The sequence below is a fragment of the Oculina patagonica genome, chromosome 13, assembly GCF_052425735.1.
Source record: "Oculina patagonica isolate OP01 chromosome 13, crgOcupat, whole genome shotgun sequence".
Taxonomy (NCBI): Eukaryota; Metazoa; Cnidaria; class Anthozoa; order Scleractinia; family Oculinidae; genus Oculina; species Oculina patagonica.
The window spans coordinates 32,574,451-32,596,597 of NC_135770.1; the positions used below are offsets into that span (position 1 = coordinate 32,574,451).

The 22,147-nt window shown below is 37.5% G+C and overlaps 1 protein-coding gene across 1 annotated transcript in view; it reads right to left on the bottom strand.

Moving 5' to 3' along the window:
* The window catches only part of LOC144635215 (uncharacterized), a 144,632-nt gene that overhangs the window by 114,244 nt on the left and 8,241 nt on the right, over window positions 1-22,147 (bottom strand). The window contains exon 3 of the mRNA XM_078494307.1: window positions 1,613-1,701. Within this exon, the coding sequence (XP_078350433.1) occupies window positions 1,613-1,701 (89 nt within the window). The remainder of the gene's footprint in view (window positions 1-1,612; window positions 1,702-22,147) is intronic.

Genomic DNA, 22,147 nt, shown 5'->3' on the forward strand with positions numbered 1-22,147 from the left:
CGTATCTCCTTGTATGTGAAAGGCAAACAGTCTTCCAAACGCTCTTCGACCTTGAAGATAGAACTTTCAGCACCATTCGTTGATGGTAAATGAAGGCGTGATAATGCATCTGCCACTGCGTTTTGCTTGGACGGCACAGACTTGATGCTGTAATTGAAGGCTGCAAGAGTGATTACCAATCGTTGTAGACGCATAGCTGTCAGTGACGGAATTGCTGTCTTCGGCCCGAGGATCCGTTCTAGTGGCTTGTGATCCGTTAGAATTGTGAAATGTCGACCATATAGGTACAAGCAGAATCGTTTCAAACCAAACATGATTGCCAGAGCTTCCTTATCAATCTGGCCATAACGTTTCTTGTGTTCATTGAGTGTTCGAGAGGCGTAGGCAATAGAACGGCGTGTCCCATTTCAGATACAGATGCATAATAACCGCGCCTAGTCTGTAAGGTCGTAATTCATTAGGGTGGTTTCAGATGTTAGTGCATGCGTGATATCTCTGAAAGCCTGTTCACACCTTGACGTCCAGTTCCATGGTTTGTTGCCCAACAGGTCGTACAGGATGGCGAGCAAGGGTTGACAACTTTTGAATGAAGTTGCTAAGTGCTGCAAGCATTCCTATAAAAGAGCGTAATGCTGTCACGTTACTTGGAGTGGGGCGTCCCGGATAGCCTTTACTTTCTTGTCCGTTGGCTGAATTCCCCTCTCTGAGAAGCGCAGACCGAAATCTTCCCGCCATATCTTTCGTTTAATCCGTCGCTTTCGGGCTTTCCGTACGTGTTTTGAATTCTTACGTGCTCGCCACAACTGTTCCCGAAGCCAAAGTTTAACTTTCCTGGATCCTCGTCGCCACTGTAAAGTACTGAACGCTTTAAGGTTATTGCCCTGTATTGTATTGCGCATCCTTACTGCGCAGAAATTTACGCGTAATTATCGCGCGCACATTAACAGAATGGCGGCTTTTTTCTATGCGGCTTAGGCCGCGAGGGAAATAAAACGTTGCTTTCTAGTAAACGAGTATGGTGACCTATCAATGTTTTCTCATAATTTGGGTGTAGCGCTCACATTTTTTCTATAAAATGAAAACAGATCAATTTTGTTTGTTTCAATGTTTAAAAAAAAATTATCACTGAAAACGTGTACTTTGCTAGTACTAGCACAGGAGTTATTAAGGAATAATATGGTATATACAAAGTCTTTCTGCTCCTAAACGAATATGGTGACCCCACATTTTATTTCAAAATTTAAGTCTTCTTAAAGTAATCAACCAGTTGGGAAAGTTTGGTTGAAAATCTATGTTCAGTTCTATTTCGGAGCAATTACCGTGTAATTATTACACAACAGGAGAATGCTACGCCGAACACATGGCGGACATGAACTAAAGCTACAAGATCTCACATGACATTAGCTCATGCAAGGCCCTATTCATGCCCAGTCTCTAGGGGTACAAAATACACCACATTATGCCTTTACGTGTAAACTTCCGTGCCTTCGCCATTCGTGCTGTGTTAAAGTTCTTGATTCTGTCACCCAAAACAAGCTAGGTTTATTCGTCCCACTCTTTTCTGTGAAGAGCAGTTATTCCATTATATTTTAATCACAGTACATTTTCTTACCAAACCCAGTTGAAGGCTTCTGATATTCTCCTCAAGGGCCTTGATTTTGGCGGTATCTGTTGCCAGCCTTTTGTCGGAGGTAGACGAAGCTAAAAATCGAAACAACCTTAGCTGTAAACATACATTTTATTGGAAAATAACCTGTAGAAAAACTCGCTAAAACGTATACTTCTACCCGATTTAACAAAATTAACGCCCACTTTTTATGCGTCTGTCCTTTTATTAAGGATAAACTTCGTCATTTCGTCATAGCTTTGGATCCACGAGGCGGAACCAACTTGAAAATAAATAAAGCTCTGGCTTCGAGAGTTCATAACAATTTACCCCGTGGAATATCTAAACAAAGCTTAGACGGATTGAATTAAATGACAAATAGAGATTACTCCATGGAAAATGCGCGCGTACGATTTTTATTCACGAGTTGAGTAGTATCAGAAAACGAACGAGTGAGCGTAGCGAACGAGTGAGTTTTCTGAAACAACTCTACGAGTGAATAAAAATCGTACAAAGCATTTTCCATGGTGTAATTTGTTTATTTTATAGATACTGAGGTTTTTGAAAAGCAAATTAAATCGCTCGACTTTTTATCAGTTACGCCCGTGTTTAGGAAACCCATTCATCTGCCATAAACTAAAATAACTAAAACATGTTTGTCTTTCAAAATCACATCTTTAATGAAGTAGCACAAGAAATGAGACGTCAGTTTATACTCTCACAACTTTTACAGAAACAACTTTTGATAGAAAACCTGACTGAGACTTGTACAAAACTTGCAAGTTCCAGTTCAATGTTTTAACAGAACAAAACAGCGCTAAACGCTGAATAACTCAACGCGAACTCGAGCAAACTTTTACCAAATTAAATCAAGAAAACAGTCTGCAAAAAAACCAAGGACAAACCTGCAGTGTCTTAGTCATCATCTGAATTAAAACTCGCTACAATCCTATTCTTGTCCTTCCTTTGTGCGAATTTACTCAAAGGTTTATTCAACTCCGCAGGAGGAATTTCGGTTATCTCGCTTCGTGTTTCTATTTTTGTTTGAAGAAACGTTGTGACAACAAGGCCGTCTTGTTTCGTTTTCTTTATAGTGTTTTGGTTTCCTGTTCTGCAATATAAACGACCAAGTGGAGCCGTTAAAGACACTAACAAACCTTGAACGTGTCTCTGCCATGTCGCCGGTGTTTACGACGAGAATCAAAATGGCGATACGGTGTTGTTCACAAGTGAGTTTTTCGTCGTTCGCGCTGGTGATTCGACGAACGACGTTTTTTCACTAGTGAGTTTTCATCGTTCGCATTTCCTATTGGCTAATGCATTTTACGTATCATTTGTACGCAATCGTTTTTTCGTGAGAAAATCTCAGTATCTATGATATAAATGCTGTTTTTCGCCTCACACTTGAATCTGTTCTGAATAAAAATGCATGTTAAACGATTTTGATGTTGTCCTCTATAAGCAACTGCCGTTAAGATGTGCTTTGGACGCTTATTCGACAACAAATTACGCTATACAAGATGTTTGAAGCTGGGCGAAATTTTCAAGATCCGTGCGAGATTGCGTCATCTATTTGTTTGTTCTGTTATTGACGATGAAAATTAGCCAATGAGCGTGCACTATGAAACTCGGATTTGTTAAAATCCCATGAAAATCCCTTGAAAAGACCATGAACATCATTTCATGACTGGTGAATCTTGCAAAATAATTTTTCATGGCCTCATCATCATTACAGAATACAGAATTAAAAATTGGCTTATTTTGCGTGTCATAATCATGCTGTAATCGAGGGTGAAATTGCGAACTGAAATATTTTTTTCGTTCGCCAAGTGTAAGTGGCAAACTTGTTTTTTAGCTTTGCTTGTAAATTCAAAGCTAGCGGATCAAGAAGACCTCAAAATGAATTGACGAATGTTTGCAAATAAGGCGTAAATATCTTTCAATGCAGATTTATTATGTAAGCATGTATCTTTCCATTTGCCAATATCTCAAAGTACAGTCTTGATTCGGCACGCGAATTCTTTGCCTTGCAATATATCGACTGACTGGATTTTCCCTCCTCTCTCGTAAAATTTCTGTGTTGGCTGAAGGTTATTGGGAAACAGGTCATAGCAGACCGATACCACACAGCACTCGGCTAGTGGAAACTCTATCCATATACAACCAGCTGTACAACTGTTATTACTTCATCGGATACAGTCAACTGATTGCGCGCCTAAACTGGCGTGACGGCATCGTTCTAAAATTTTCTTCTGTTGCTGCAGTCGTGACGAATTTAGCTGACCACCTCGTTAGACAACAGATTAATATTGCTCGTCAATACACTCCTGAAGTTTATTTTTCATTAAACTAAAAACTTCATCAATCGCCAGCGTGTAAATTATTCAACCTTCAGTGTTTTGTGTATCCCTACCGGGGATACACATACCACTAGTGATATGTATGCGGGGATACACATATCACGGGGATACACATATCACTGTGACACCGGAAATGTCACGTGCGCGTTTAATCATTAATTTCGTAGACCACGTGATTCGTTCAAAATGACCCGCCATGTTTTCAGTTGTATCATGCTTGGCTGAAATACGAATTGAAATAGTTTCTTAATCAGCGAATCACCTTCGAAAAGATGCACTTTCCAGCATATGGATCGATGACTTCGTAAAAGGTAAGGTTGAATTGATTTTTAGCACTTAAAAGATCTATCAGTCGTGCGCCAAGGGGCTGGTCTGCTTTGAGAAATCGTTGATAAAATATGGGAGAAGTACTGCACGAAGGAAACGAAAATTGTTGGAGGAATCGCAAATTTAGAGTAATCGAGGTTTCGAGGAATCGGGATTCTACTGCTTCAACGTTCAGTTCAGAACTCCGATTGCATGTACGTTCGTAAGCGAAAACAAAGTGACTGAGCGAAAGAGCTAGTCTGGTTCACCACCGTTGATCCAGGTTGACCTGGGGAAATGAAAACTGGTCTGCTTTGAGAAATCGGGGATAAAATATAGGAGAAGTACTGAACGAAGGAAACGAAAATTGTTGGAGGAATCGCAAATTTAGAGTAATCGAGGTTTCGAGGAATCGGGATTCTACTGCTTCAACATTCAGTTCAGAACTCCGATTACATGTACGTTCGTAAGCGAAAACAAAGTGAAGCGAAAGAGCTAGTCTGGTTCACCACAGTATTTCGTAGATTGGATTTTATATATTATGCTTGCTTGAATTCACTCAATTGCTATGAAGATGCAGTTGCAAAATTTGAATGGCCTTTTACTCATGTGCATGTTCATGTATACTTGGTATGCAATGTTTTCGAGTGCTGTACCGTTTATCATACAAACTTGTACACCCACGAGTGACTTGATTTTTCAGGATACATGTTGCAAGTTAAATCTGTTTTCAGGTTAAATCCATTTAAAAAAAAGAAAAAAAAAACGGATTTTCCCGCTGTTTGAAATTGCAGAACTTTACCTGTTGCTGTAAATATTCTAACATGGCTTAATTCGAGAAATTGATTCCGTGCAAAAATCTAAACTGATTGTGAATTCGTCAAATGTACGAATTATTGTTTTAAGAATATTTTATTTTTCTTGGATGTGAGAACGGTTGCAATGTAAAACTGTTTACTCATCCCTTCCTGTGCTTTGTGCACTGCTTGATGTCTGCACAAAGTTTTTTATCTCTACTATCAGGTTTTTCGAAAGATTTAATATTTTGAATGTCCGATTTGAGAAATTGAATCCGTGCAGTTGTTCATTCATGTGGAAGATTTTTTTCCCAAAAATCTAAATTGATTGCGAATTCGTCATTGCGAATTATTGCATTAAGAATATTTTGTTTTTCTTGGATGTGAGAACGGTTGCAATGTAAAGCTGTTTACTCATCAGTTCCTGAGTTTTGTGTACTGCTTGGCAAATTCCTTGATGTCTACACAAAGCTTTTAATCTCTACTATCAGGTTTTTCGAAAGATTTAATATTTCAAATGTCCGATTCGAGAAATTGATTCCGTGCAGTTGTTCATTCATGTGGAAAATTTTTTTCCGAAAAATCTAAATTGATTGCGAATTCGTCATTGCGAATTATTGCATTAAGAATAAGATTTTGTTTTTCTTGGATGTGAGAACGGTTGCAATGTAAAGCTGTTTACTCATCGGTTCCTGAGTTTTGTGTACTGCTTGGCAAATTCCTTGATGTCTACACAAAGCTTTTAATCTCTACTATCAGGTTTTTCGAAAGATTTAATATTTCAAATGTCCGATTCGAGAAATTGATTCCGTGCAGTTGTTCATTCATGTGGAAAATTTTTTTCCGAAAAATCTAAATTGATTGCGAATTCGTCATTGCGAATTATTGCATTAAGAATAAGATTTTGTTTTTCTTGGATGTGAGAACGGTTGCAATGTAAAGCTGTTTACTCATCGGTTCCTGAGTTTTGTGTACTGCTTGGCAAATTCCTTGATGTCTACACAAAGTTTTTACTCTCTATTATCAGGTTTTTTGAAAGATTTAATATTTCGAATGTCCGATTCGAGAAATTGATTCTGTGCAGTTGTTCATTCATGTGGAAAATTATTTTCCAAAAAAAAACTGAGCTGATTAAAATAGAGCACTCCGCTGGCTTTTGACGGGAAAACTTGGATGCTGTGAGGAACCCTGGAAACTTTTCATTTAATACATCTACATGACTGTACATGTGCATTGTATTTTCTGGTGGATACTGCAGAATGATATTATGCAATGGCTTTCTTTGTGTAGGTTTCTGATTGGCTGTATTCTTTAAAGCATGTACAGTACATGTACATGTACAGTGTATGCACACGAAGCCAAACTGTCATACAGTAGTAAGCTTTCTGTATTTGATTTCTGTATTTTATTTCTGTATTTTATCTATTTGAAACCAGTCTGGAATGGATCCAAGTTAAACTGGACCTGGCATTTTGCAGGTCCAGTTTTGGATTCCTACCAGACTGGTTCCAAAACAATCAGATGTAAATACACAGTACTTAGAAGCTCTTGTAAGCGGACACCCTCTGGACGCGAAAAGAATGTCCGTAACTGGAGCTGGCCGTACGAGAATGGTTCTCGTAAGCGGCCACTAGAGGTGCAGGGGATAGATGCCTGTTTACGGGAGCTTGCCCAGCTTACAATAACCGGACAGACATGGATGACGACAAAACAAGCACTGAAATGTGGTCCTGTAATTACTGTAAAATCTTTGTCACGAACGGCGATGTGAAGTTGATTGAAAAAAAAAACAAGATACAGAGGTTGTTAGTAGGATTTTCTTTCGGGCCTCCCCTTACGGTAGCTTAAAAACAAAGAAAAAGTCTAAATCGTAATCTCTGCAAGTGTCCGCAGCCGCTTACGGGAATGTCCCCTTACGAGAATGTAAAAATACAGAGTTTGTATGGGAGTTACAACGGGGTTTCAGAAAAAGGTGGCCGTAAGTAGAGCTGTCCGCTTACGAGAGTGTCCGTTAAGAGAGCTCCGACTGTAGAAGCTGATCCCGTCTGGTTTTGTTTGAAGCGGTTCCTGTCCAGTTCCATGTCAGTAAACATACACATGCAGCCTGATTGGACAATATCAAATACTTTTTCAACCACATTTCAGACATTTTTTTCTGGTCTTCTTTATTGAATGGTGAAGCAAACAAGTCTGTCTAGTTGTCATTCCAAGTTGAAAGTCACATCAACAGTTTGATTTCAAAATGGCAGCTCTGTACTTGTATGATGAATGAAGTTAGTCTTTGTCATTTCTGTTGAGATTGAAATCTGGTCTGAAGTGAAGGCAGCATTTGTTAAATTCTTACACAGAAGGCCCTCAGTTATTTCGACTATATATAGCACTGCATCAAGGTTACATTCATAATGGGTGTAATTTTATTACAGTAATTATTTTGTTTGTGTTCTCTAATTAGAATTAATCAATTTTGAGTTTTGCAATGTGAGATCTTTATATTTGGCCCTTTTGCTCTTGACGCCATTTTTGCCAGATCTTAAAGGTTACATGTACAGTATGTATCCATAGGGTGAGTTAAACTTGACCTTTCTCTGGTCTTTTAAGCCATTTGGCTAACTGGTGTAGAAAATACTGTACAGTACACATGTATCTTTCATAAACTGAGGACTTCCTTACATGTACCTGCATGTAGGGGTTCACAGATTTAATCTTGACTACAGATTTTAGGTTTTCATCAATATTAATATACTGCTGTTTTTACTTTTTTGCAGATGTATCATGAGGGATTTTTCAAACATTTCATTAATCATAATTATAATAATAACATAAATTAAGTGTTCAAACAATATTGCAGTTGTAACCACTAATTGTTTTCCTCAAATCATCCTTCCTATTTGGAGAGGCAAAAATTAATCAACGTAATTTTAATTTCTAAACTTAATCAAAATTAAATCACCCAGTTGATGCTGTGATTTAATTTGTATTAATGATAAAAAATGAAAATTGCTTTGTTGAGTGGAATTATTCTAATAAATTTAGGATCAAAGAGGTACAAAGCGTCTCGTCTTACTTTGGCAGGCATTTCATTTAGTTTTTAAGTAGGCATCAGAAACTAAAAGAGAAGGCGGCTTTAACAAGTTAACTTGCTTATTGTGACCCAATTGTTATGACAAGAGAAACCGTCAATGAACAGTCAATTGCAAAGTAGCCTGTGTAACTTCAGCTGATGTTGGCTTGTTTGTGATTATCATAATGAAATGAAGACCATACATCTAATATACATTCAGTATGAAGTCACTTATTTGGTAAGTTTGTTATATGTTTTCTTTGATTTATTATGATTTTCATTTTTATTTTAACAACCACCAGAAACTGTGAAAAACAATTAAAACTAAATTTTCATGGTGCTCATGTCTTTGTCTGCCTCATGAAAAGCAAGTGAGGGGCCGAATTCATGGGTAGTGAAAATGTCATGAAAAGTCATTATATTTTTCATGACTCATTAATATTCTACCGTTAATGGCAAAACAATGGGTTTTTCATGGGGCATGAATTTAATGACACCATGAAAACTCCATTAATTCCAACACCATGAAAAATGAGCTTTAAATTCATGGATTTTTCATCACCATGAAAAAGCCATTAATAAACCATGGTGGGCTTCATTTTGATTCATGGCATTTTCTTGGGTATTTTGTCAATTAGAATATTTTCATGGGTCATGAAGCGTTGAATATTAAGGGGATTTTCATGTTATTTTCATGAGATTTGTATGCAGTATTCATGGTATATTTTCATGAAAAACCCATGAAAATTTGACCATTAAAATCTACTGAAAAATCCATGAAGAAGCTTTGAATTTTCCATGAACAATTTCAGTGGATTTTCATGGGTTTTAATTTCATAGTGGTGCGACACATTTGAGAGCTATTGTAAAACCTCTCGATAGAAACAGAGCAAGCACGAGGTATGGATGTATTGATGGCGCAAGCAAAGATAACTTACTTTCAGGTCATCAATAATATTCGAGTGATTTTCCTTTCTTTTTTCTGCAGTATTTCTATCGAGTAGTAGAGACACTCATGAACTTGAGAGATTTCGAAAAACCCGTAAATACCCTCGCTGGTGGCTCGTGTTCCCACAGCCTTTCTCGTTAACCCAAACTTCCACCCTTCAACATGTTTCTATAACTCGACAGAAACACGGAAAATGTTTTCTATTTCTTATAATGTCACATAAAATTGAGTGTTCATTTGTTATTGCTCGGTACCAAGTAATTTGAAGACAGTATCGAAACTGAACGATACATTCGACAAAGAATACAAACTTTGTGTCATAACTTTTGCAGCTTTGAAGAGCTATCTAAAAAACTTGAGAAACCTTCACTCATCATTCAGCGATTATATACTAGAATTCGAACAGATTCAACTGGAGAAGTATTTTTTATTTTATGCATTGGAGTTAAAACATATATACTCTACCAAGTTTCAGCAAAATCGATGGACACACAGAAGTGCGGAAGTATTAAGCTCATCTAAATTTAACCTTAAAATTCTTTTAAATTTTCTATGCTTGATTTAAATTGACGAAGCCACTAACCTGAATTTCTGGGAGACGCTGTGCCAATGCTTGCTAAATTGGAGTGCCACGCAGATTGTTGACCGTGCGAACCGTTAAAAAGTATTCTTTAGTTACGTTCTGCATGTAAATATTATTAAATGCTCGAAAACCTGCTCAAATCTTCAACATTTTTCGAAAGTTATGCAGGCGTTTTGTGCCAAACTCGTTCAGCTCATAAGAATTTAAAAGTAGTGCAGCACTTTTGTAACGTTTTTTTAATGCTGGTTTTTTAATGCGGTTTTTTAATGACGCACTGTGAATTAGGCAATTTTTAAACCACAAAACTGGAAAACTGGGAATGCTCGATAAAACGTCAGAAGCTTATTCTGGCTTATTTCAGTCATCGCCCACTACTACAGTTAAAGGCTGTAACAGATATCCGCTGACAAAGAAATACAAAAGAGACTTACATTATTTTATAAATGCTTCTAAATACTTCTTTTTACCTTCGTCTGTGGAGCAGCCACATCCGTCGCCGATTTTCCTGAACAGCATCAATAATGTCAACAGAAGAACCACGAGAGAAATTAAGCACATAGTGATGACCAGCGCCAACAAAGCGCGATTTGATCCTTGCGCTGCCATCACACGACCAGTTTCCTTCTCTGCGGTGCTTTTTTCCTGTTTTTCCTTTTCCAGTGGCATGGTTTCCACCGAAGTCGCTTTATCATCTTCCAAGATCGGGTTTATGAAGGATCCCTTAGTCGATGCATTCATCTTGAATATCGCCTATCTGTTGAATGTTTTCGAAAATGGAGCCTCTTTACAAATAATTAATGCACCACCCTTGTTGTCAATTGGTTACTTGCACGTATATATGTTCCCTATCTCGGAAAAACAGTAAGTCGATTTTTAGATCGTCTTATTTGCCTGTTAACATTCGTAGCCACCAGCACACTAAAGGAAGAATTACTCCTCCAACTGATTAAAAAAGGTAAACATCTGTTGCAGAACAATTTGCATAAATTAAACATTAAACGTCGCAATAAAATTTTCACTTCGTTGATTACTGGCTAGAGATGGAGAGTATTTTTACAATGGACATCGAGTGTCGACCCGGAAAAGGGACAGAATACTTGTGGATAACCGGCTGGGAGCAGTGAATAGGCATCGACAAAGTATTCGACTAAAACCCGAAAAAAAATTTGCTTTCTCTGGGTGTCACGATTTATGTATAAAAGGTCTTGAGTATTTCAGTTTTCAGTTCAGTTATGCGAGAACCGAGCGCGAATTCAACTAAGCGGTCTCAGTTACCGCCAACGTAGGAACACATGATTTATTTCGCTCAAAAGACCGTTTAACACCGTACCGTGCAGCCCAGGGCCAGGGAAATTTTAGCATTTTAAATGAAAAGAAGACTGCTTTGTTTGGTTTTGATGACGGCCGACGATTAAACTGGAGGTAATTTAACTCCAGATGGTTCAAAGTACACAACGCTCTCTTCTTTGAAAGTTTTAAGGAGGTATTGGTCACAAGAAAGAACAGTTGGCTTGACAATATGTTTGACGGTGAAGTTAGCCAACAGTTTCAAAAAATCTTTAATATACCCGCATGTAAAACACTCGTCCGCGTTGGTGCGCGTTATACAAATGAAACCATCTGTTTTTTTTTTTTTGTCCTCAATACTAATTATTTTCGATTCAAAAGTAATATTTTCTGCGCTGTTGATGCTGTGATTTTTTTTATCTCGTCGAAGGAACAGAAGGAACAGCTTCTACGCGCTTCCTGAAAAGTTGTTCAAAATTAATTTCCATTTTCGAACTCTTCCAAGGCAGTGATGAAATTAAAATTTTATCCATCTGGGCCGGGTTGTTCGAAAGACGATTAACGCTAACCAAGGATTAAAAGATGATCAAGATTTAAATTTCTCTTGTTTTAAAGGGTTTCCCAAAGCTAATATTTTGTTAAGTTTGAGATTGGTCCATGTCAAAACTGTGGGACAGAAAATATTAAAAAAAAAACCTCAACGAAATTATATAAAATTGAAATCAAATTTCACGCTAATCCTGGATTAGCTTAATCATGCTTTGAACAACCGGGCCCAGTCCCAGACGATTTTTTTTAAAATTGCAAAACACAGGGGAAAAAACAACTTACAGTTCAACTACTTACATTGCTTACGGGACAATTACCTACATCACTTACTGGATAATTACTTACAATACAACTACTTACATTACTTACACTGCAATAAGTTACATTGTATTAATTAATTAATAAATTAATTAATTAAAAAGACTACTTACTACTTATATGCAATACACGTTACTTACAATACTAACAAGTGCAACACTTGTTAAGGTTGACCTACAAATAAAAATAATAATTTCCGTACACAGTGTTAGCCTTAGGGTTTTCTTCATTTTTTTTTTTTACAGTTGCTTGTTGGTAGATACGTTTAATTGTAATTATCACCCACTTAGATTTTTAAAGATTATCATTTGACGCTGCTCCAGTTTTGAGGCTATTGTAACATGCCAGAAAGACAGAGAAATGCTTCATTTCAGGGGACAAGTTGCGTAGAGTAATGTTTAATAAATGAGCAGCAGTGTTTTATCAAGTTTTAAACACGAGGCGCAGCCGAGTGTTTTAGACTTGATAAAACACGAACTGCGAATTTATTGAACGGCTTAAAAATCTTCTGATGTAGATCAAATCATTCTTGCGCTAATATTTAGATTTGGGGTTATTTTGACCTAGAAAATTGGACGTAAAGTTTAGCTGTGTCTTTATCAGATATAAAGAAACTCATTAAACATTAATTTCTTTTGTATTTTCTTTATGAATTATTAATGAGTTTTTTAACCATATATAATATCTCGCCACAAGAAAATTAAAATAAAAAATTAAGTTTCTGTTTATTCTTTGATGTGTCTGCAGCTTATTTCTCTTACTTTATTTGTAGTTAAATAAATTAATTGCCTTGCAGCATAGTTCAAAAGGAGGTCATTATTAATTGAAGTGAGTATTTGAATCCGATTTTATGCAGTTTCAGTTACTAAAGCTTAGAATACAGTGAGATAATGGTAGGCCAGAACCAAAATGGCAAAAAAGCCCGAATAAAATAAAATAAAATAATGTTATTTTAACCACCGTAGTGTAACCAACATCTTCGTTTAAATTATCACGCATCATCATCATCATTAACCGGGCGTAGTCTGGTTCATAAAATGGGTCGCTAATATGATACAATTTTTACGTCATTCTCCCTGTGGCTCCATGTGATGCTGTGAGCTATCACTAGGGACTGTAGAAACGAGTTAGACTGCAGTAGTCCGGAAGCTAGGGGAACAAAATGGCGTTTCGCACAACCCAGAGTGCTAAAAAGGTTTGAACACGGATTTCAAAAGATTAAAACCTTCTCTTTCACGTTAGGTAGTTTGCAGTTTAAAATTGTGGTATACGTTTTGAGTTATTTCCATGTTTTTGTCAGTCGGTACATGTCAAACTGAGTGTCACGTGAGAACGAGGCTGAAATTGTCACCCAATGGGCCGATTATTTAAACGAAACCTAAGTTAGACGTAGTCTAAGGCTAAATCGAGGTTTAGTCGCAGAGTCTAAATTGCATGCATTATTTGAACGCCAATGAGCCGGAGTTTACGAAGACAACGTTTAGACGCCGTCTTGCAAGAGTAGCTATTGTTTTGACATCATGCATGTGTGCTACTCCCACAGGAACACTATTGTCTTGCTGTTGTTTTCTTTTAATAAAAGGACTGCATACATAATGAAGTATAGAGCTGTGCAGAAATATTTTCAAACAATTTTACCTGCGCTTGTAAAGGAAATGAAAAGTGAAATCAAATATCACTTTAAACCAGTTCAAAGATTCAGAAAGCACATCAAAAGACAAATCAAGAAATAAGATGAGTCCAATGGGCAAGAAGCAGTGAAAATAAACGATTAAACGACGTTTAAACCTACTCAGGAGCAGGTCTAACTTGCCATTGTTTGTTAGTCGACGGTTAAACTTCGTCCAGACACAACTTAAGATTAAACGTCGTTTAAATAACTGGAATCGTAGGCTAAATCCCGGTTTAAATAATAACTTAGCCGCACTCTAAACCTCGTATAAATAATCGGCCCAATCTGTTCGTATAAATATATTCTATAAAAAAAATGAATGTTATCCAGATATCTGATAGGACTCCATGAAAGTCAATTTTATGAAATGCGCCACCGCTTGTAAAACAATTACGGGAAATTTGTGCTCGTTTTATGTGACATGTTACTTCATCTTCATTCATTGTTACATAGGAACAGAAACGTTTCACTTACGATCATCTGCAAACCGTTTTCTCTTTCAAATTGCTCTTTTCACACTAATGTTTTAAGTCACTTTTTGCTGATGTAAAAAGCTTGGCTTGAGCCGTAAAAGTAGCGCCTTTTTACTGGAGCCTGGCTTTTGCGTTTATAGGAAAAGGAACAGAGATAATAAACTTGGTAAAGAAAAAGGTAATGTTTAATGGCATTTTCCCTTACAGAAAGTATCTCACGTTTACTCGGAACCGCGTTTAGTGACATAATTCTTCGTTTTAATAATCGTAACGTTTCCAGTGTTTAGGCACAATGCAGAATGAGTAGATTGTAGCAAGTCATGATTATTCTGGAATGAATGTGGCATTATTTTATATTATGACATTTTCTGAATTCAAGTGAAAATAGTGAAATCTATGATGCAACGTAGAGGATATAATACTGTCATACGTCGTAAAAACCAAGAAAAAACATCAAGAACAAGAAAAATCAATGCAAAAGTTGACAAGCTATTTCGGAAAAAAATATTTAAAAAATTATTTTGCATGCAGGAAGTGACTGTCAATTGTGGTGGTTTAGCCCTTCATTGGTTACCTAAAACACATTTTATCTTGTAAAGCAAGCTAAGGGCTATACCTACCGAAATGAAAATGATTTTCATGTGACGTTCCAATTTTTTTTATGCCGATTTCTTTCCCCGCAGTTTCGCGCTATTTTTTAACCGCATTTGGCGTTTCCCTCGCCCCACTAACTGCCCCTGGATCTCCGAGGATGGGTAAACATCTGCTGCAGAACAATTTGCATGATTTGTCTTCTCTCTGTACCTTGAAGTGAGATTTAAAAGGAACAATGGGATGAAATAATAGAGAGATTAAGCATGACCGTACGACAAACGGCAAACGCGAGCTTGCCTTTCATTTTGTTACCTTTAACCGGGGACCTACAGATTACAATACCAGCGCCCTAAACCACTCGACCACGCTTGCCTCCTTTAAGTCGTCTTGGAGCATAATTAGAGTGTCTTAGTGCATAATTTTACGTGTCAAATTGATTACTGCTCAATTCAGGAAAATATCATTCATAGTTAGTCATTGCTTATGCATAAGCTTTGAAATAGAAAAAGAATGACAGTTTCAGTATTTGTTAGCAGTAGAATAAGGATTTGTCGTGGAAAAAAGCCAACTCGTTGTTTCGTAACTGATCCAAACCTTTCAGCCAGCTAATTACTCTTGCAGTTTGTTGCGGTTACGTCCCGCTTCTGATTGGTCGCTAATAAACATTACAAAAAAAAAATTTAGGTGTTCATGCTTTTATGGTTTTGACTGTAAAGTAGAGGTAATTTTGCGTCGTATCACGCACCACTCAAGGCTCTTGAGCTCGAAAGGCTCTATTTTTTGATAGGTTTAAAAGAAGATATTATTACCTGTTGATCAAAAAAGAACAGTTGGCTTTCACAATAAATAACGACATTTAAAGTAGAAGTAATTTTGCGCCGGATCACACACAACTCAACGCTCTCGAAAGGCTCTCTTTTTTGATAGCTTTAAAGGAAGAAGGAGATATCATTAACTGCTGATCGCAAAAAAAAAAAAACGGCAGTTGGCTTTCATAATATGTTTGACGAGAAAATTAGCTATTGGTTACTAAATATACCCATTGCCATATGCAAAATACTCGCCGACGTTAGTGCGCCTTATGCAAATAAACCAAGTGTTTTGTGTAATATGTTTTTTTCCTCGCAGAACGGGAATTTGACGCACGGCACGAATATCCATTTTGAAATCCAAGCGTTTGATTCCACGAGAACGATAACACAACAGGTATTTGGGAGAAAGTCACTGAATGGTTAATATTTTTTTGTTTTACACTCTAAATGTGTAATTTGGATTATACAATTTTCTTGAGTAAAACAGTTTTTTATTTTGTAGTATTTTTGACACGTGAAAATTGTTACTAAATAACGGCCCTGAAAATCGGCTAGAGATTTCTTGGTGCATTATTTAAATACATTCAAATCAACATAACCTGCCCACGATCAGGGTAATTTTAGCACTTCGCGGGGCGGGGGGGAGTTGTTACTTTCGGGATTTATTAATAGTAGTGAAAGATTTACCAATAGCAATGAACTTTTATCGCTTTGTGCCGGAGTTCGTTACTTTTCGAAATTAATGGGGATTGTAATGAGTAGGAGGACGAGGTTCGCACTACGGAATGGCTTCTTTGTTTATGGATTAAAAAATGCAAAGATTTAATACATTCAAATCAACATAACCTGCCCATGATCAGAGTAATTTTAGCACTTCGCGGGGCGGGGGGGAGTTGTTACTTTCGGGATTTATTAATAGTAGTGAAAGATTTACCAATAGCAATGAACTTTTATCGCTTTGTGGCGGAGTTCGTTACTTTTCGAAATTAATGGGATTGTAATGAGTAGGAGGACGAGGTTCGCACTACGGAATGGCTTCTTTGTTTATGGATTAAAAAATGCAAAGAGGGACACTCGTCAAGCGCTCCACAGTTTTTTCGAACGCCCATTTTATTTCAGCAAACATACAGTGGAAACAACGTTATTTAATAAAGTGTGTAATTTAAAATTACATTCTCCCTGACTTATGCCTTATACTCTAAATAAATTCGAACCTGTTATTATTCTGCAGTTTGTTTATATTTATTCTAGCCACCAATAAATAGTTTTCCTTAGTTGCCACACTGCATAATGTGTTTGCGTGCATACTGAATAAGTAGTTTAATACATCTTACGTGTCGCGCATACACTAAACGTCTTCTACAACAGTGACTTCGATGAACTTAATCCCAACTTTCTCGACCTTCTCGTCTTTATAAACCTCAAGAGTGAGTCCGTTGCTGAGCACCAGTCGGTTGTTGAAACCAGCGGTATTCACGAAGCCCCCGTCATGCGCAGTGTAGCAAAAGCCCCAGTTTTCATGTGCATCCAACTTGAGAGTAATGACAAACTGACCGGGATAGAAAGTGTCGATTGGCCTGGGTGAGGAATAGCCGATCCACCTTTGTCCAGTTAAAATGGTACCAGAGGAACCCTCAACTCCAAAACACGGGGCGAAGTTGTTCGCGTAAGTCTCTTTGTCCACAGTCTCAAAGCCAACAAAGCTTATCCCGTCAGACATGCCATATCTGGGATCGCTCTCCTCATTTTTCCCGATTTCGATGTCATTACAAACCACAATTTTAACTGTTAACGCAGAGGAATTACTTAAGGCACCGGCAGGAATCACGGGTACTTTAAGGAGAGAGATGTTATGTTGTGATGGACCTGCGGTGAACGTGAGCTGTTCAGTGGTGTTCAAACGATAAATGCTGATGTAGGACGCATGCGCCTCAAGCCAAGAAGGAGTCATGCTCTGATGGTAAATTACTTTTCCCTACAAAATAAGATTGTTGAGATCTCATTTAATAGAAATTAGTACAAAGTTTCATCGAGGAAAAAAAAGAAAGAAGAAAAGGACAGCACAAATTCTTGCACTTTTTTTTTGTTTTACCAAAAAAGGCAAACATATCATTGGAAGGACATTAACGAAATTCGGGTTCTCATCAAGCATCCGAAAACGTTCTATCCAGTCTGAAGATAAATAGAGGATATTACATGACCGCGCGGGGATACGAAATTTCTCCTCGAGTGCAGCGAGTGAGTGGAATATTTTTCAACACGAGAAGAAAAATCTCGTATCTCCAAGCGGCCATGTAATGTTGTATTTATTGAATAAATACCAATTTTCTCAGGTTTGGCCAACCGTCCACACTGAAACGGCGTTTTCGGTCACCAAATCGGAGCTTTTCGAAAACAATTTCCAGATGGATTAACTTGAAAATGACTGACTAAAACTTCAAGTTAACTAGAAATTGAAGTTTTTGAATGACGTTATTCTCGGCGTTGAAAAAAAAAAAACCTTAAACTCCACGATTTTAATTTAGCGCGTGCTCGAGTATGTATACCCTGGGTACCAGAGGTTTTTTTTTCTTTTTTGCAGGAAAGACACGATTTGTGAGCGGCGAAGCCGCGATAAAACCAAAAAAACTCTATCAACGATCGCGGCTTCGCCGCTCTTCGGACACATAAATAAATCTGCATTTAGAATTGTCGTCGATTAAATCCAGAATATTTAGGCCCTGTCCACATTAACCCGGGTAAATTTGAAAACGGAGAAATTTGAAAACGCCGTATAAAATGTTTTCCGTCCTTATTAACCAAGATAAACTTGAAAATGATGCGCTTAATTGCACGCAGAGTTACAACGCATTCACAGAGCTATCGTTAAGCTAATTAAACCTTTCGTTTTGACAGAGGTCACATGACTAATTGACGTCCCCGTTTTCGCCCGATTTCACACTACACTACCTAGCCGGCGTTTTAAAATTTACCCACTTTGGATAGCGTTTTTGAAAAGTACCGTTTTCGGTGAGCGAAAACGCTGTTTCAGTGTGGACGGTTGGCCTATCAGGAGAAAAATAGATGCGTTTTCAGATCTACCCGGGTTAGTGTGGACAGGGCCTTAGTTTACTGTTAGGTTCGAAAGGCGCGATTTATTATGTAACCATAACAACGGTGATCTATTCACGTGTGAAGACAACATGTTTTTTTCACGTGTGAAGACAACATGTTTTTCTCACGTGTGAAGATGTAATGTTTTAACGCTAGTCACCTGGTATTTTATTGGTATTTGTACAAAAATAAAAGCAATAAGATGTTCCGTTTAACCGTGAGCGATTTAAATTAAATTTAATATTGTAGCCACTGATTTACCGGTATTGAAACATTATTGTGAAGTCCGGATCCAGTAAACTCTATAAAACGCTGTTCCATTCGACTTAGAAATTGAACACCGCGCAACTTTCCATCATGTGTTTACTATAGGCAGACACAATTGCTTACTTAGATCGAACTTGAAATATCATGCAAACGAATTAGAATTACAATTTTAAAAGCTTCATTGGTTGAGTGATTTTGGAAATAAGCGTTATTTTTTATATGAGTTGTTTATAACCAGTTTGGGGCTACACGCCTCGTTTCTATATCAACTTACATACAACGCATTGCAGACCATTGCAACGTGCGCCCGTGGAATAATTCAGTGCCGAGAGTAATCCAGAGTTAAAATTTGAAAGCATTCTGTTCTTAACTGAATGCAAAGAATGAGGAAATCTCTTTACCTTTGTCTGAGTACTTTTAACTTCTGCAAGGTCAGTGTTTGTCCTGTTCAAGGCGGACTTCATTCGAGTCAAAACAGCATCAAGGTATTCCAGCTGAAATGAAGAGAAAAGAACACCTTTGTCCCTCTGACCTTACACGGAAACTCAGATTACTAAGTACCAGGTTAAGCTTAAGGAGTCTATGTACATCAAGTGGGAAAAGCCGGACCTTAATCAACAGGTCAAACACATCAATTTGACGCTTTCCCTATAGCTGCACGCGCGCGCGCTTCTTTTTAATTCCGTTATCTTCGAAATTTATCTAGCGTATTGCTTTTCAACGCAATGTAACGTATCATTTGTAACAGGCACGTTTTAAATCACTGTAAACTTTCATAACCGTCACACTGACGATGACGGATGTACCGTCGAAACATGTTTGTGAAAATTAAAAAAGTCGTATTATTTTTGAAAAAAACTCAGATTACTAAATAGTCGGCCTCTCAAAATAACATGCCTTAATTTAATTATCTATAAGAAAGAAAAATGAATTATTGAAAAACCGGGAAGAGAGAAGTGTGGATACCCCTCCCCGTAAGCCAAATGGCCGTACGTTTCCAGTGAATAACTTCTTGTTGAGAAATGCCCTTCTCATTTAACTCGATCACCACAATTTAATAATTCTTGGCCTTAATGATAACAATAACACAACTATTCTATGGAATTGTGCGGTGTATCGCCTTTTATACTTAAGGTCATTACCCTGAAATAGAACTGAACATAGTTTTTTAACAAAACTTCGCCTACTGGTTTATTACTTTAAGAGAACTTAAATTTTGAAATAAAAAGGGGGGTCACCATATTCGTTTAGGAGTAGGAAGACCTTGTATATTCAATATATTTCCTTTATAATTCCTCTGCGAGTACTGGCAAAGTACACGTTTTTAGCAATAATTCATTTTTCAAACATAGGAATTGATCTGTTTTCATTTTACAGAAAGAATTTTGATCGCTACACCCAAAATATGAGAAAAAATTGATAGGTCATCATACTCGTTTACGAGAAGGCGACAATTTCCTTCTTCCACGGACTTAGTCGCATAGAAAAAAGCCGCCATTTTTATTTATGTGCGCGCGCTAATTACGAGTAAAATTCTGCGCAGTAAGGATGCGGAATACAATACAGGGCAATGACCTTAACGCCGGGCTGTTGGCCAGGTTGGCTAAATCAGACAATATTCCGCAACATCGAGCAGAGCAGAGCAGGATAGCGGTTTTATTTTTCAACAAATTGTCAACCAAACGCATTTTTTACGGCTACATAAACTTTGGTTATACAGCTTTTTGCAAGACGTCGGACTGATGTTGGCAAACTACGTATATCGCAGGATATTCATAGATGACTGATAAAAAGAAAGTCCTGACCATATATGGGCATTGTAACAATTTGTTGAATAATTAATCTAAATGCTTGACAAATTACTCTCTGAAATCTGTCAGGAACAAAGAAATCTAACAAACATATCAATTGAACATACAAACAGATAAACAGATAAGCTAAAAGAAACACTTGTTGGAACGAACCCTTGTTGCGAGAGTTATGTTACCAGTGATCAGTAACAACTCGCTCCTGGTCATGTTGAGATCATCTTGGAGAGCATTGTACCCATCCTCTGTCTGTATTTGATTAAAATCAGAAAACTCAATAAGTCACACACACAGGTATGAATACAAGATTTCTGTGAATGTATTTTAAATAATTGGCAAAAAGAACATCGTCAGTAGGACGATATTTGTAGGAATGTTCTGTATAGTCTTTCTGAGGAACAAGTGATGTTCACTGACTGGCATATTGTGTAGTAATCCCTTAGTTACACATTATCCCTGGCAGAGTGACAAGAAGATTCAAATTATTCACATTCTCTTTCTATTTGAGAGGTATTGTTGTAAAATATTTTTTGACAGATGGTATTGTTGTATTTATTCAGCATGGTTCGCACCTCTAGATAAGTTACTTACGCACAGCCTACAATCCACGCCACTTTTCTTGGGACACTCGTCGTTTTTGGCACTTCGGAAGAGGAAAAAAATCAATAATTATCCCCCCGCCCCATTACAATGTTGTGTACCTTGAAAAACCAATGCCTACCGTTGCTGTCTGTTTTGCAACATTGGTTTCGGGGGGAGGGGGTTCTCCATTTCTGAGAATTCGTGACGAAATGTCACGTTATACTTGCTGAAATGGGTGTCCCAAGTCTTTATGGCGCGGATTGTCTGGATGGTCAGTGCATACACCTCAAAAATAGTTGCATTAGGCCGATCAAAATGAAACTTGGCCTAAGTATTTATCTTAAGTACCTTAACCAATGAGCGGAAATAGAAGGTCATGTGACCACCTTGTGACGTAGACGGACAAAAACTTAATCGTCACATGGACGAGCCTGTTCTGCAGTCAAATGCCTTATTTTCATAGAATTAAACATTCTTATTCATCTGAATTCGTTACCAAACTTTAGACGGTCATTTGGGTCGAAATATAACAGTTTTATGCTTTTCTTCGCCCCACTGAGATTTTGGGTTAAAAAAACAATGGTATTTGTACATTTTTGGTGTGAAATTCTGAGATGGTGTCACGCTTCACCAATGGCTCACCATTGCAAATGACGTCACTATGACGTCAGCATTGCAGTTATCTGTCATTTTGATAGCAGCATTCGACTCAGCGTCCAAAATTACCTAGAATACAATCCTTTGGCCCTACGTTGAGCCTTATGTTGGCGAATTATAGACGGTTCACCATGGAGAACCTCTTATTAATTGAAGAAAATTAATTATTTTCTTTTTATAATAATGGTTCCCCATGGTGAACCATTGATATTTCGGCGTAAAAAGGGCTAAGATAGGGCAACAAAGATGGTATTCTAGGTAATTTCATGCGCTGAGTCCAATGCTACTGTCAAAACGATCGATAACTGCAATCCTGACGTCATTATGACGTCATTTCCAATGGTGAACCACATGATTCACCATGGTGAAGCGA